At 45.2% G+C, this 17,036-nt stretch overlaps 1 protein-coding gene across 5 annotated transcripts in view; it reads right to left on the bottom strand.

Moving 5' to 3' along the window:
* The window catches only part of Abcc1 (ATP binding cassette subfamily C member 1), a 132,633-nt gene that overhangs the window by 49,948 nt on the left and 65,649 nt on the right, over positions 1–17,036 (bottom strand). For 3 of the 5 annotated variants that reach the window (XM_052759608.1, XM_052759609.1, XM_052759611.1), the window contains 5 exons: positions 12,284–12,517; positions 11,433–11,610; positions 9,636–9,797; positions 4,120–4,212; positions 1,486–1,689 (listed from right to left, as the gene is read on the bottom strand). In XM_052759608.1, coding sequence (XP_052615568.1) covers positions 1,486–1,689; positions 4,120–4,212; positions 9,636–9,797; positions 11,433–11,610; positions 12,284–12,517 — 871 coding nt within the window. The remainder of the gene's footprint in view (positions 1–1,485; positions 1,690–4,119; positions 4,213–9,635; positions 9,798–11,432; positions 11,611–12,283; positions 12,518–17,036) is intronic. The other 2 variants (XM_052759610.1, XM_052759612.1) reach the window with 2 other exon arrangements.

Below are 17,036 nucleotides of genomic sequence, written 5' to 3'. Positions count from 1 at the left end.
TTCATAACTGCTGAGTCATCTCTCCAGCCCCTATAAAGGTATTTTTAAATACCTATAACCTTAGACACTGTTTTCTGAACATGCATGGAACAGTCTCTCTGGAGCAAAGGATTTGTCACAGTGGAGATGTGGAGACAGCATGCATGAACACTTTAGAACTTCCTATACAATCTGGTAGCTACCATGAACAGCGGGGTACTGAGTGTTAGCCTTGGACCCTCTGAGAAATAGGGACAAGGTGTCCACAGATGTCCTCCCAGAGCTGAAATTCCAGACACAGAAAATAAACAGAACTGTAATTTTAGAACTTGTCTGGCAGTGCCACTGGACACATGGTCTTAGGCCACTGACAAGCCACAGTGCAATCATTTAGTAACAAGAAGACACTGGTCCCCTGGCTTCTACCAGCTATGGCAACCAAGTATGCAGTTTAGTTCAGATAACATTGTGTGTGTTTGTACGTGTTTTTGTGCATGTGTGTGCATGTGTATGTGTGCATGTGTATGTGTGCATGTAGAGGCCAGAACAATAACCTCAGTGGCCATTCTATTTGTTTGGTTGTTCAGTTTTGATTTTTTGTTTTGGTTTGGTTTGGTTTTTCGAGACAGGGTTTCTCTGTTTAACAGCCCTAGCTGTCCTGGAACTCACTCTGTAGACCAGGCTGGCCTTGAACTCAGAGATGCATCTGCCTCTGCCTCCCTAGTGCTGGGATTAAAAGCATGCGCCACCACACCCAGATCAGCTGCTAGTCTTTAGGCACCATCCACCTGAGATAGGCTCTGTCACTGGCCTTAACTCAACCTGGCCAGGGAGCCCAGAACCTGCCTGTCTCTGCCTCCCCACCACTTCTGGCTCTGTTGTTGAACATAAGGTGCTGGAGATCAAACACAGGAACTCATTCTTATGAGGTAAACCCTTCACTGCTGAGCCATCACCCCAGCCCTAGTATGCTTTCTTGTAAGACTTTCTCAATGAAGGAAGCTGAAGGCACAGGTTTCCATTCTGTAACAGCAGCTGGGCTGGCAATGTGGAGCTGCCAAGCATTGCAAATAAAATAGGCTGAGGGTATCATCCTTGGAGAGGAATGATGGGGAAGTTTTTGCTCAAATGGCAATCTTTTGTCTATCTGGTTAGCTTTGTAGTGATGGGAATGGAACCCAGGACATCATACCTAAGCAAATGCTGTATCACTGAGCTAAACCCCAGCCCTGAACTAGCAGCCTTTGAAAAATATTTAGGTGTTGGCTCAATGGCAAAGGCACTTGCTGCCAAGCCTGACAAGCTCAGTTCAATCCCTGGAGCCTACAAGGTAGAAGGAGAGAACTCTAGATGTCCTCTGGCCTCTGCATGTGTGCCATAGCACTCATATCCCCTACACACATGCACACAAATAAGTAAATTTGATTTTAAAATTTTTACAAATATTTAGGTTTAAAAACAGAAGACATAACAAACATCCCTCACAAAAATAACTGCCCCACTCACCAGAAAAGGTGTGCAGACCCAGGTGAATGTGCCCACAGCTGCCAGGTATGCAGATTTCTTTAGCACCTTCAGCTCCTCCTGCCTGATGTCCATGACCTTGTCCTGGAATGCCAACTCCCAGGCATATAGCTTAAGTACTTTGATCCCATTGAGGATCTCATTCATCAGCTTGATTCTGTTGTCTTTGCTCTTCATGTGGGCCACCTGCAGGGAAAGAGATCAGCAACCTGGGCCCTAGAGACATCTATAATTAGAAATGGCTCCTACCAGAGATTGGGAAAGCTGGCCTTGGAACCCATGAGCCATAATGTCAGCTCCCAGACCATGGCAAAAGACTCAGCCATTATAAAAGTTGAAACTTCTTCAAATCAGGTTGGATTCGACTGAGAGACCAACTCAGAAATGAGAGATGGAAGTGAGACAAGGCCCACAGGCAGTCAAAGAACAGGGAATGCCACCTCATGCTGCTGATCCGAACCAGGAGAGAACAAATTGTTCCCCCTTTCCTTTTTACTCTCTTCCTCCCTTCTGTTCTTTCTCTTCTAGCACTCTCTTTTTACAGGGTCTTACTCTATAGTCTCCCTGCCTCAGCTTCCCAAGTGCTAGACTGACAAGAGCACCACCATGCCTGGCGTTTTTTCTTTTTCTCGTAACTGATTTCCAGCCACGCTCTGGTCATTAAAATACTGAAACATGCCAGATCTGGCTGGCACTGGTTCTGATAAGCCATGACAAAGACATGTAGTTGTTAAATATTTTAAAACCATCTGGGTGATGTTAAAAACATCACCCTTGGTAGACAGTTTTCAAAGCATTTCATACACAGCCATGCCATGTTCAGCCAGGTGGTGCCATGGTCACCCCTGGGTCACACACAGGGAAACCATATGCAACTAGACCTGAAAACAGAGATAGGAGCAGTTTTGGAGGTGAGCCACCCAGGGAAGCCTACTTATTCAAGGACAAAACCTGCCGACTGGCCTGCTCCAGGAAGTCAGCCTACAAGGCCACCATCCCATCATAGTCAGTGCACTTGGAGGCCATCAGTGCAGCCAAGGACAGCACGCCCAACAACAGGGGGCAGAGAAACATGGGATGTGAATACCACATGATCCACACAGGAAGATAAAATCTTACCACCACAAATGTCCACTGGATTAAAAATACATGATAAAAGTATCACCAGTTTAATGTTTTTATGGGATTCCTGAGTATGCAAACAAGCATGTCTCTGTTTCTGGTACCTTCTCTCTAGCTTGTTTCCTTCTGTTTGTTTTGTCCAATTTCAATGAGTAAGCTCTTAGTTTATCTTTATCTTTCATCATTATATTATATTATATTCCCTGAGAAGCCTGTTTGTTTTCTTTTTTTTTTTTTTTTTTTTTTTTTTTTTTTTTTTTTTTTGGTTTTTCGAGACAGGGTTTCTCTGTGTAGCTTTGCGCCTTTCCTGGAACTCGCTTTGGAGACCAGGCTGGCCTCGAACTCACAGAGATCCACCTGGCTCTGCCTCCCGAGTGCTGGGATTAAAGGCGTGCGCCACCACCGCCCGGCGCCTGTTTGTTTTCTAATGAGAGACAAGAAAGGGAATAGATTCAATGGGAGGGGAGATAGGAAGGAACTGGAGGGGTACAGGGAAGAGAACTATATCAGGACATATTATATGAGGGGGAAAAATTTACTTTCAATAAAAGGAGGAAAAAAAGAACTATTAAAAAGAAGCATATCATTTCATACCAAGCCTAATTATACATATAATTATATTGTATGTGGAAAGCTCTAGAGGTAAAGCCAGGCAGGATGGTGCAAGTTTGTAATCCTTGCGGTTTGAGACAGGAAGACTGAAAGTTAGGCCAGTCTGGGTTACATGATAAAATCAAGACAAGGAAGGAAGGGACGGAGGGAAGGAGGAGGGGGGGGGGAGGCAGAAATTACAGCCAGGCAGTGGTGGTGCACACCTTTAATTCCAGCATTCAGGAGGCAGAGGCAGGCAGATCTCGATGAGTTCTAGGCCAGCCTGGTACAAAGTGAGTTCCAGGACAGTCAGGGCTACAGAGAAACCCTGTCTCAAAAAACTGAAGAGAGAGAGAGAGAGAGAGAGAGAGACAGAGACAGAGACAGAGACAGAGACAGAGAGAGACAGAGAAAGGGAGGGAGGGAGGGAGGGAGGGAGGGAGGGAGAAGAAAGGATCCACTTCAGTGTGGCCAAGAAGGTAGGACACAGGACACCACTCCTTCTAACCTACAGTCTTTTGTAGCTTAAAATTGTATAGTAGAAAAGCACTTACTGTGTTAAAACACTTTTTAAAAAAGTGTCTCTCAAAATAAGAGTTAGCACTGTATATACATAACTAACCACTACAAAAGAGGGAGGGAGGGAGATGTGCTCCCAGTCACTATGACAGAGTATCTCTCTGCCTGCCTGCCTGCCTGCTCAGACCAGCTCTGGGGCATTGACCATGGCTGCCCCTTGGAAAACTTGCAGAAACTCCAAGGCCAGGACACTCAGGGAAACAATGTTGCTGTATTATGGAACCTATAATAGATGAGGCTGACCATCAGGAAACTGGGTGACCTTCATCTGGAAAGACCCAGGCCAGGGCTCAGGGTGAAGCCTCATGGAGATAGACATCCTACCTGGTAGGTCTTGGTCTTCATGGCCATCACAGCATTGAAGGGTACCATGAAGACCATCACAGCCACCCCAGCCAACACAGAAGGGCCCAGGTTCTAAGGAAAGACAGGTGATAATTAGTCACTTGGTAAACAGAAGAGAGGCCTGGTACTCACATCATCTAATGTCCCAAAGATGGGACATCAAAAGTTTTCAGTTGGGGTCCTCCCAACCCTTTTAAGAATATGTAGGCAAACTATCCCTTATCCAAAGCTCTTGAGAACCAGGTAAGAAATGCAAATTTGACCTTTGGAATCTTAGAAGGCCTTAAGGTGCTGGCTAGTTAACCTCCAGCCTGATGACTTAGTACCAATCTGGATGGCTGGAAGGGTGGCTATAAGATTGGCTGGTGGCCCATGAACTGTGAACTGGTGGCTGTGGAGCCCCCATGGGACTGGACTGGGCCCTCTGGACACGGAAGATGGTTGTTTGGCTCCAACTGTTTGGGGGACACCCAGGCAGGAGGATCGGGATCTGTCCCTGGTCCATGGGCAGGCTTTTGGGAATCCAGTGCCTGTGGTGTGACACCTTGCACAGCCTTGGTGCAGTGGGAAGGGGCTTAGACCTGTCTAGGCTCAGTGTGCTGGGCTCTGCTGACTCCCCATGGGAGACCTCGATGTGGGGGATGTGGGGATGCGGGGTGGCTTGGGAAAGAGGGCTGGAGGTGGAAGGAGGGAGGAGGGGGGATCTGTGGATAGTATGTGGAGTAGAAAATTTCTTAATAAAGAAAAATGAAAGAAAATAAATAAATTAATTAATTAAAAAAAAGATTGGCTGGTGGCTGGCACTGTAAGACTTGGGTTTCAAAAGGGTTTCCTGTCACTCAGAGAACAGGTAGGGAGGACTTGCTTCACCTCAGCCTGCACCAACAGTGTGGCTTGTGTGCCACCTCCTTACTTCTACAAGGCATTTTGTACTTGTCAGGCAGAGCATACACACAGATGAGATGCAATAACCTATCTTCCCCAGCTTCACAACTGTGACCTTGACTTGCTAGAGACACAAACTTGTTGCTGTCTGCTCTTACATGGGTGCCTTATCCTTGCTGAGTGTATGTATGCACATGTGAGAGTGTGCACGCATTCTCGCACATGCGGGAGTTGACTCTGGTGTCTTCCTCAGTAACTTTTCACTTCATTTCTCAAGACAAGATAGAGTTTCATGATCCCAGAGCCATTTCTTCCCAGTACTGGGAGTAGAAACATGTGCTGCAGGGCCTCGCTGTTTGCATGGGTAATAAGGATGCAAACTCAGGCCTTCATGTTTGCACAGCTGGCCTTTTATGGATTAAGCCATCCCCCAGCATCTCTGATGGTTTTCTATAATCAGCTCTGACTTGATTGTCCAACTAGGGAATCTGCAAGCCTGGTATGGCTCTGGGGACCCTGATACAGTACATGCCACACACTTCATGACACTCCCAGCACAGGCTAGAAGAACATTCTATGATCAAATGCACTGATTTTTAAAAAATGTTTATTATAATCATTTGCATGTATACTTGGGCTTGTTGGGCAGGGTATGATACACAAGTGTGTGTGCATGGGGGTGGCCATACACAGGGTGAGTGTTCATAGGGGGTGGGGGTGCAGTATACAGGTGTGTGTGTATGAAATCAAACTTGGGTGCCATTCCTCAGGATATCATCTGCCTCGATTTTGGCTGGTCAGGCTAGGCTAACATGTCAGTGAGCCCTAGAAATTTGTCTTTCTCTGTCTCAATTGCCACAATTCTTATATTATAGAGTTTTTTTTTGTTTTGTTTTGTTTGAGAGGGAGGGTCTGGAGGATCAAACTTGGGCCTTTGTGCTTACCTGGCAAGCACTTGTAGATTGATCCACCTCCCTAACTTTACAAATAAAAATTTTATGGGTTAATTCCACACTTACTGCTTTTAAAAAAATGTATTATATATATGTGTGTGTGTGTGTGTGTGTGTGTGTGTGTGTGTGTGTGTGTATAAATGCCACATGTATACATGTGCCAGCCAGTGGAGGCCAGAATAAATCAGATTCCCTGGAGCTAGAGTTACAGGCAATTGTGAGCTGCCTGACATGGGTGCTGGGAACCAAACTTGGATTCTGAAAGCAGCAAGCACTCCTAACCCCTGAACTATCTCTCCAGCCAAGTTATGTTTCTTTCTCTCTCTCTCTGTCTCTCTCTGTCTCTCTGTCTCTCTGTCTCTCTCTCTCTCTCTCTCTTTCTCTCTCTCTCGCTCTGGTTTTTCGAGACAGGGTTTCTGTATAGTTTTGGTGCCTGTCCTAGATCTCGCTCTATAGACCAGGCTGGCCTTGAACTCACAGAGATCCGCCTGGCTCTGCCTCCCAAGTGCTGGGATTAAAGGCGTGTGTCACTACCGCCCGGCTAGGTTTCTCATACAATATAAACATATTGGGAAATAAATTTTATAATAATTTTTGTTATCTGCTTAGTCACCCTGAGGATCACATGCTCATTTAGCCAATTGTCACAATTTAGGATACTGAAGACACACACTGTTACAATAAGTATTTCTTAGGTGGGGTGAGGGGAGGATGTGCTCAAGGTCATAGAACCCAGAATGGAAAAGACAGCCTGGTTCCAGGGCAGCCTCAGCAGCCACCATCTTAAACTGTGGGGTTGGTGGTCTGAATAAGGAAATCCTGCTTTGGTCTCAAGACAGCCTTACTGTACAGACCAGACTAGCCTCCCTTAGATCCTTCTTTATAATTCACAAATAAAATATGGAGGCTTCTCAACATTTCACATGGATTACAGTTCCTAGGAAAGGGTGCACTCCATGGTATCCACTTGAAGATTTGTATTTAGCTATTTATGTTCTCTGTGTGGGGCTGGAGTCACAGTGCAGGGCTGCTCCCCAAGAGCCAGGTCCTGGGTCTGGTTTTTCTTTCTCAGCTACATCATCAAAAGCATTTCACTCACCACTCATTTCCATCTATACAAAACAGTGACATTGGTGAGATGGCTCTGTGAGCAAGGGTGTTTGCCACAGGTGAGCTGGGGAGATAGGATCATGGGTCTGATGACCCTAGGTTCCATATGGTGGAAGGAGAGAACTGATGCTCACAAGTTGTCTCCTGACCTTCACATGAGCTGTGGCAGACAAACACACACACACACACACAAATAAATATAATTTTTTTAAGTTTAAATGTAAACTCCATTCAACAGATGGAGCTGGTTTTTTGTTACTGCTGTTGTTGTTGTTTTGGCTCTTTGGGGTTGGGGGAGTTGTTTGTTTTTGCTGGAGTGATCAGGTATAACACCCACCAGAGACATGGAGACTCCAATGCTATTCGTCCACAAGGGTGTCAAGGATAGTACACTATGAGGCCAAAAATCTACTTTAGAAGATCAAATCAGACACACTCCTATGCTAAGGATACCGGGACTCCCAGCTGGGGAGCTGGGTCAGTAGGTTAAATGTTTGTCCTACACACACACATGTGGCCTGAGTTCATATCCTCAGAACCCATGTAAGCACATCTGTAAACCCAGATACCTACAGTGTGAGGGGAGGATGAGGTAGGAGTAACCTAGATGTCTGAAGGTCAGTCAGCCTGGCACACACAGCTGGGAACAACAGAGAGACCCTGTCTCAAACAAGGTAGAAAGGGAAGACCAACATTCAAAGTTATCCTCTAACCTCAAGTGTCAGATCACGGTCCAGGAATGGATTTACATGAGAATTCTAAGAGCCTGTGAGAACACTCCAAGAAAATAAGGCAAGACCCTTGTGATCTCAGTTTCCTGAAAATACGCAATTGTTCTTGGAATGTGTTTTTTTAATCCTCCCAGGTGTAGTGGGTAGGAGTGAGTTTACTTCAGATTACTCATTACTGTTTGCTGAAGTTATTGGATTAAATATTTAAATTATCACTTATATGCCTCTATGGAAAAACATGTTTTTGCCACTTGTGGCTTTGTCCTTGTGATTGTACAGCTTGAACTCATGAAAACTTTACTCATGTGACTTTTCTTAATCCTCAGGATATAATTTGTCTGGGCCTCTGAATAAAGTTGGCTATTGCATGAGACTTTAGTTTACCTTGTTTATTGGTTCCATTTTCCCATGTCCCATTGCCTCTAGAGCCATGACACTCAAGCCAGTGTGCCCACACTCACAACATGTGAATGTGCACACATGTCTGCACTGGGAGGTGATCCACCAAAGATGGGTTAAGAATCATCAATTGGGAGTAAGGAGGGCAATTCCTTCAGCTGTAGATGGAACTCAGTGGTAAAGCACTTGCCTAGCATGCAAAGGGGCCCCAAATTGCATCCTCAGTACTGGGAGAGAGGAAAAAAAAAAAGGAAAAAAAGAGAAAGAATTCCTGTGGGAATGGACAGAGCATGTGCTGTTTCTGGCTTACCATCTTCTCAGTCTTGGAGCTACTCATGGCCCAGCAGAAAGATTATTACATCTTTTTGCAACAGAGAGGAATCATGACTGAGGGTGGCCAATTAGACTGAGCTAGTTAATCACAGTGCCCCAGGAGAGACCCATAGAGGCAATGAATGCCATTAGCTCTTCTCTTGTATTATTGTCCATAAAGATGACACAAGGCCATTATCAATGAAGCCAATTAAAGAAAGCAGGGCCAAGAAATAACAAGAAAGAAACTGAATCCTCTAAACATGGCAGTTCTTCTGGACCCATCCATACCTGGGGATCCCCAGATTGTCTAGGTATGAGTACTCCTCTCCCAAAATTCCTCTTGTCTGTTCAAGCTAAGATGGATTTCTATTCCTTACAATGAAAAACTCTTGGCCAATATACTTAGGTTCAATAAATAAGTTTGTTTCACATTTGAGGGGATACAGTGGGAGAAAGTTGGTGGTTTAACTATATATAAGGTTGTTAATTACATATACTTCATGAAAAGATTATCATGACCATGGTGATGCATGTCTATAATCTCAGCACTGTGAAGGCAGAGGCAGGAGGATCTCTGAGTTTGAAGACAGCCTAGTAGACATAGCAAGTTCCAGGGCAGCAAGGACTACATAGTGAGACCCTGTCTCAAAAGGAAAACAAAAACAAAAAAACCTGGGTGTGGCAGTATCCATCTGTCATCCCAATGCTGGGGTAGGGGAAACAGAGACAAAAGCTGGAGCTCATCGGCCAATTACCCTAGCTAAATCAGTGAGCTCCAGGCTCAGTGAGAGATATTCTCTCAAAAAATAAGGTGGAGAGAGATTGGGGAGGACACCTGAGGTCCACTTCTGAATCCTGTGTGCACAGGTGTGTATTCATGCCCACCTGCCTGCCTGCCTGCACACACACAGAAATGACAGTGTATAGAACTTATCCCTGATGACACAAGGAAAGAATAAAATAACCAGAAACTGGTCAATGGACCAGAAATAAAATGTAAATAACAGCAAGAAATGTTCTTTCCCATCCATGCCCTCCATGTCAGTGTCTAAACAAGGCCAGCCCTCCCTGCACAAGAAGGAGACCAAGAGCAAACACACACCAGCCACAGAAGCCAGAGGGCTAGGATGACTTGCAGAGGGGCTGACCAAACCATGTTAATGTATGTAGCCAAGTCCATGAAGCGCTGGGCATCCACAGACATGAGGTTGACGATCTCCCCAACCGTAGAAGACTTCCTAGCTGAATTGGTGATGACAAGAGCCTGCGGGATACAGGAGAGGGGAAGAGTTGAACCTACAGGTGAAGGCAAAGAGTTGTGGACTCTCCCCAGACCCTGGAAAGACTCTGGACAGTGGTTTTCTCCTCCCCATCCTGAGCTGTTCTAGGTACTTTCTAAACCATGGCCTTGCACATTTCAGTATGCAGGCATGTCACCTGAGGGTAGAACCCTGTGATTTCTTGATCAGCAGGTGGTGGTAGGCTAGGATTCTGGATTTCTAAGAAGCTCAAAGGTCATGAAAATGTTGCTGGCTCCAGATCCCAACACAAGGTTCTCAGCCTTGGCACTCTGACACTGGGAGCTAGAAAATGCTTTGTTTGGCCAGTCTGCATACTGACTGTAAGATAGTCTCTGGCCTCTACTCAGAAAATTGTGATACCAAGTCATGATACCTAAAGTGTCTTGAGGTGTCAGGGGCAAGTGACTCTAGTGGAGAGATCCATTAGGGACATTTATTCTCAAGCATGGTTGTACACAATCATCTGGAGAGTCTTAAAAAATACACCTGTGCCACTGAGCACAAGCTCGACTTCAATATCCCACTGGTCTGGGCTGCAGCCTATGCACCAGGACTCAAGCTAATAGGCGAGTGTAACAGGGGGTAGGAAACACTAGGAAAGCCAATTCTCTTGCCAGCCTGTGAGTCAGGTGGTGGTACTACCTCAGAGGCCAGGGCATGAGTGTGCTGGAAGATCACTAAGTCCCTTTAAGTTACCTGTTTTCTAAGGAGAGAGAGAAAGGATGTGGATTTGGGTAGATAGGGGGGATCAGAGAGGAATTGGAAGAGGGGAAACCTTGATCAAAATATATTGTATAAAAAAATCTATTTTCAATAAAAATTAAAATTATGGGAAAAAAAACTGAACAAAAAAAAAAAAAAATGGAGGTGGGGCCATGGCTCTGGGATAGTCCCTATCAATCATGTGTGCCTCCAGCATGGCAAAATAAAAATATTTAAAGCTTGTCCTCCTCTGTTCAAGAATCACACTACCTCTTCAGCTCAAATCTAGGGTGAGAATGAAGGCAAACCCAGGAATAAACTAGAATAAAGATTTAACATAGATTGCTTTGTCTTTAAAAAGTAAAATAAAAATAAAAAACTGCACACATGTGGAGGTCAAGTGCTGTCCTAGCCTGCTAGCTTATTTGAGACAGGATCTCATCACTACTGTACCCCAGGCTACCTCGTTTAGGAGCTTCTAGGGACTCTCCTGTCTCCACCTCCTAGCTCGCTGTTGGGTGTATAGACCTGTGCTACCATGCCAACTTTACATGGTTCTGGGGCTCCGAACTCAGGTCGTCAGGCTTGCACTTTACCTAGTGAGCCATCTCTTCAGCCCCTGTACTTGGATCTCCACCCATGACTTCATAAAAGATAGCCAAGATAGTACAGGCAGCATGTGGGTTTACTAGCATCCCACACAACAACCACTGAGGACAACTTTGTTAAGGGACAAAGCTTGATGGGGGCTATCCTTGGCCCCATGGTCCCCATAGCCCCCATCATTTCTTTGCTGAGGATGCTGGGCTGGAAATCTCCACACAGGTCCTGGGGAACCCCAGCTCAGCCATCCTGGATTCTGAGGTCACAGGATTTGGTGTAAGTGCCCGGCCTACCTTGCGGTAGACAGCGCCCACCACAGCCGTCTTGATGCGCATGCCACTGATGAAGCAGATGTGAAAGTACTGGTGTAGAACCAATGTCTGCAGACAGGCACTGACGAACAGCAGTGCCGTGTAGAAGTAGCCCTGCCAGTCGGGGGCCTCCCTGTCATTCACAAAGTTGATAATCAATCTGTTGGGGGGAGGAGGAATGTGAGTGTGATACATACATCAAGATGAAGTACTTCCAAGTCACCATAATAATTTCCACTTGAGCCACAGGAAGTCAGACAACACTTTACCTCACAGGGTGACATGACTGCCAGCTGCCAGCCTCTTACAACAGGGACCTCTACCTTAGGATCACCACACTGACAAATCTGTCTCCCCACTAGCAAGGTCAAACAGAGCACACTGGGACCAAGGTGATGGAGAGAAACATGACAGAGGCCCCCTTGCTGTCTTCTTGGTTTCCAATTTTCAGAAGCTCAAGAAATCTACCTACACATCCTTGCTCTAGACAACCCCATATTCTCTTTTTTTTTTTTTTTTTTTTTGAGACAGGGTTTCTCTGTGTAGCTTTGTGCCTTTCCTGGAACTCACTCTATAGCCCAGGTTGGCCTCAAACTCACAGAGATCCACCTGCCTCTGTGCTGGGATTAAAGGCTTGCGCCACCACCACCCGGCTCCCCATATTCTCCCAACTTTGGATTCAGGAGGCTTCTGTAACTCAAGTGGCTACAATTCAGATGCTAATTAAATGAAACTGGGGAAGGTGAAGGTAGTGAGTAACAAGCCTACTCCTGCACATGGCAGAACCACCCAGGAAGTCAAGCAGAGCCAGGCAGTCAGGCAAGAGTTCTTACTTCAAGATCTCAGGGCCGGCAAACATCATCAGATCATGAAGGGCCTTGAACAGGAAGCTCATGAGGAAGTAGGGCCCAAAGGTCTTGTATAACACCTTGAACAGAGAGGGGTCCTGGTCCTTCTGGGGGGATTTGACAATCAGCGCCTCGACCTCCTCATTCACATCCAACTGGGAACTTCCCTTGGCCTTGCTGGGGTCTTTGGGAGATGCATACACAATCCGCACAGGCTGCCTATAACATGAGGATGGTAAATTACTGGGTCCGCCAGAGAGGAAACCGACAGTCAAGAGTGTTAAGAGCAGAATCCAAGACACGTCACCATAAAGAGGCAGCTTAATGTAGCAGGTATGACCCGGGACTGGGGAGACCTGGGTCCTGCCTGGGCCATCTACTGCCTGCAGCTGCAGGTACACTACGTTCATTTCCTCTTTTGCAAAACAGGGCTTATCATAAGCCAGGTTGTGGCAGTGTATAACTGGGGAAGCTGAGACAGAGGAGGCTCTGAGGCAAAAAAAAATGAGCAGCATAGTGAGGCTCTGTCTAAATAAATTAAAAGTCCTGCCTACCTCTACCTCATAGGGTGGTTGTACAAACTGAGTGAGTGGACATAACTGAAAGGCTTGGTAATATGGCAGCCCCAAGCTCATGTCAGATACACAATTCCTTTCAGAAGCTCAACTGGCTGCTTCACAGGAAGTGATGGATCAGTTCTAAAATCTATAATGGGAACTCGAGACCCAGATAAGCTACAAGCATCCCGAAAGAGAAGAATGAAGCCGAACCTCATACTGTACAATTTCAAATTTTACTGTGAAGTAACTAACAGATGTCAAGAAAGGCACAAGGAAGCTAGCTACACAGGGACCAGTGTAGTAGAAGTTAAAGGCCCAAAATCAAAGATCCACAAGCAGGCTGGGTGGTGGCAGCACACACCTTTAATCCCAACACTCAGGAGGCAGAGGCAGGCAGGTCTCTGTGAGTTCAAGGCCAACATGGTCTACAGAGTGAGTTCCAGGACAGCCAAGGCTACACAGAGAAACCCTGTCTGGAAAAACCCGGGAGAAAAAAAAAAATCCAGAAGCAGGCAATTTCTGTCAAACCCATTCATAAGGGACAAAAGAGTCTTTTCAAAAACTGGTAATGGGCCAAGCAAGGTGGCTCATGCCTACAATCTTAGCACTTGAGAATTGAGTAGAAAGACAGCCTAGGCTACATGGTAAGGACCTCTTTTCAAACAAAGCAAAACAAAAGAATAGTGGGAGGAAACTAGATAGCCACATGTAGAGAATAAGCTAGACCATGACCTCATATTGTATACAAAAATTAAAGATTTTTTTTATTTACACGTATGTGCATTTGCCTACATGAGCTTATGTGCACCATGTGAGTGCAGGTACCTGTGCAAGTCAGAAATGGGTGTTGGATCCCGAGGAACTGGGTGGTTGTGAGCTACCTGATGTGAGTGCTGGGAACCAAATCTTGGTCCTCTGTAATGGCAGTATGAGCCATTTCTCCAGGCCACAGAAATGCACTGAGAATGGACCCAACTTCCACACACAGAAGCTAAGAACTATAAATCTTGCGAGCATAGTTTGCACATAATCCCAACACTTGGCAGATGGAGGCAAGAAGAATCTTCAAGTTCAAGGTCATCCTCAGCTACATAGGAAAGAAAATTTCAGCCTAGATATGGTCATGTGCCAAAACAGCTACATAAGCTACATAAGCTTTCAAGCAGCTTTGTTTCATGGGTCTAAGTCCTCATCAGGTGGTCACAGTGACTCAGCCCAGTGACCATCCTGTGCAGTGCTGTAGTTCTGCCCTGTCCTACATAGGCCAGTCCTGAATGAAGACAAACACCCCAGGAGGCATCCACACAAGTGAAATGCCAGTCCGAAGTCACCTAAGTCTAGAATCTTCCCTCCATTCTGCAGACACAAGTCTATACAGACTATATTCTTACACATTTAAATATTCAGTATCCCCTCTTATCCATGGATATTATTGGCTATGCTTTCTTATAAATACATAAAAGTTTAACCTACAAGTCAACCAAAAATTTAAAAAAAGAAACATTTACAATAAAAATGACACAATATGAGTGTGTTTTGTTACTCTTGAAACACTTTTTTATGCTGTCCTCATCCTTCTTGTGATACTAAGAGAGGACAGATGAAGTAGGGCAAATGAGAGGCACTGTGATGTAGCTTTAGGCTGCTACCTAAAGATTACCACCAATCTGATAACCAAGATGACTGCTGAGTAGTCGACTAGCAGGTGGGTAGAGTGTACAGTGTAGACACAGTAGACAAAAGAACAGTTCATACCCTGGGTGACAGAGTAGGATGGAATAAGAATAGTGCATAATTTAAACCTTAGGAATGGAATTTTAGATTTAACATTTTCATATCATGTTTGATCACAGGTAGCTAAAACCATAGGTATGGGAAGATCATACCTCAGTCTTTTCAACCATCAGCAATTAATAGCTACTTCATTTTGTTTCACACTACCTATTTTTAGATAAGCTGTCCTTTACAAATTTCTCCCTGGTGAAGTTACTGTTCCCTTTTGCCTGATGCTGTGACTTCTAAACCAGCAGCAACAACAAAAACCTTATGATAGCTGACACATGAGCTGTTACAGTCAACTATTATGGGAGAAAGGGGTGAAAAAGAACAATCTCTGGTCCCCAAACCTCCTAAAAGAATGCTTTTCATTTGTCAAAACATGGAATATCAATGGTCTTTAAATAAGATTAAAGTACAGGGCTAAGGACTTGCTCATATGTTCTAAAATTAAAAAAAAAAAAAACAATATTTAGCTTGCCTGAAAATAATGTGTTCACCTAAAAAATTAGACACTGACTCAGGAGACAAGGTCATTGGTAATCTGGGGAATGTTCCAAATGAGAAGGTAAATACCCCATAAATGACATCAAGCCTGGATGTGGAACTCAATCCCTCTCTATAAGAGCTCTCTGAGCCATGAGTTCCCCAAGACAGAGCTTGAAGGCTGACAGTTCTACCATCTTCTCAAGCTATCCTGAGTAAACCTGAAGTCATATGAGTTGTCCAGCATGGGTGCAGGGAAACAAACTGGAATCCTTTGGAAGAGCTTCAGGTACTTTCTCTGAGCCATCTCTCCAGCCCTGATTTTCTTTTAATCAGATACATTGGAGCATTGCTGGTACATCCTCCATCTTGTTCAAGTCCCTTTAGGCATCAAATACTGGGGGGACGACTATCTGTTCACTTTTTCACTTAGCATAATGACTTTGTGCTTCCTCCCTCTGCTCTGAGCAGTGATTCCAACTTCTGCTTACATTCTAATGGGTGTTTGGGGTTGATTCTGTTTTGGACTATCACTCACAAGGCAGCTACAAGTATGCACAAGCCTTTTAGAACCTAAGTTTCCCGTTCTGTTGGGCATCTACCTAGAACAGAATGACAACAGGTAAGTGACTACATTTAATTCAAAAACAAAACAAAACACCACCAAACTCTTTTCCACAGCCACTGAACCACTTGATATTCACGCCAACAGGAAACATGATCCAAAGCAGCCTCACTGTAAGAGGAGTACAGGGTGAGGAGGACACAAAATATTATCACACACAAAGGAAGAAGCACTGGGCCAGAAACAAAGGAGGAGTAGGAGGCAGGGCAGACCAAATTTCCACAGGAGCCCCTCAGGGCCAAGAAACCAAGACAGGCTTCCCAGCCCATGCCTCTCTCACCACTTCCCTAGACAAGCAGAACACCCTGCAGCCCAGAATCTATCTCAGCTTACACCTTTTCTCCGGATAAGTGGCCCTGCCAAGTTCCGGCCCAACAAGATTTGCTCCCTCCTCCTTCCTACCCCTCCCTATCCACAGGTATAAAATGTGCTCACACTTCTAGGAAAAAGAGCAAGTGATTCCTCACCAAGATGGACATCCCTAAAGGTCAGGGTCTTCATGGAGTCAGTCTTTTGGTGACAGCTTTCAAGCCTAGTGGGCCAGTTCCTGTCACACCCTCTCCAGCAAAACAGAAGTGCCCAGGCCAAATCTGTCTCAGATGAGTAAACACAACTTTTCTAGAAAAGTTGCCCAGGGTTGATCCAGCACTAAAGCATGGCCCATCAGATGACATTTATCTCATGAGCAGAACAGAAAACGTCGAGAAGAAGAATGGAGACTCAGTGCCAATGAGTTGGCTCAGTGGCACCTACTGTCCACCCTGACAGCCTGAGTTCAATCCTCAGGACTCACATAGCAGAGGGTGAGAACCAACTCCCATAAGTTGTCCTCTGACCTCCATACATGCATGCTATGGCAAATGCACACCCACACATGTACACATAAATAAATATAAATATAATAATAATAAAAAGTCATTCAATCCAGCAAGAACATTCAAGACACCAGAAAGATGTTCAGAGAGGGAGAGGTTAAAGACAGACTGTGTAAGGAGGGCAAAGCCCAAGCCCCAGCACACACAGCTGAGGGCTGTGACCAGCAGAATCAACTTCCAGCTTGGCAGATGGCCTCCTCTCTCCTTTTGGAGAGCTAATCAATCAGTGATGTCAAGATATAACTTACAGACAATACAGGAGGGAGCTGCTGGGATCTGCCTTTGACATTACACACTTCCACTCCACCCCATCTGATAGATGAGAAACTTCAACCTAGAGAGTTGATGCAGTTTCCCCAGAACCAAGAAACTTAAGAGATTCAGGTCACAGTGACTAATGGAGGTAACAGGTCAGC

Source organism: Peromyscus californicus, unplaced genomic scaffold, assembly GCF_007827085.1.
Source record: "Peromyscus californicus insignis strain IS unplaced genomic scaffold, ASM782708v3 Scaffold_3__1_contigs__length_106647218, whole genome shotgun sequence".
Taxonomy (NCBI): domain Eukaryota; kingdom Metazoa; phylum Chordata; class Mammalia; order Rodentia; family Cricetidae; genus Peromyscus; species Peromyscus californicus.
This window is presented reverse-complemented; position numbering and strand designations above follow the sequence as displayed.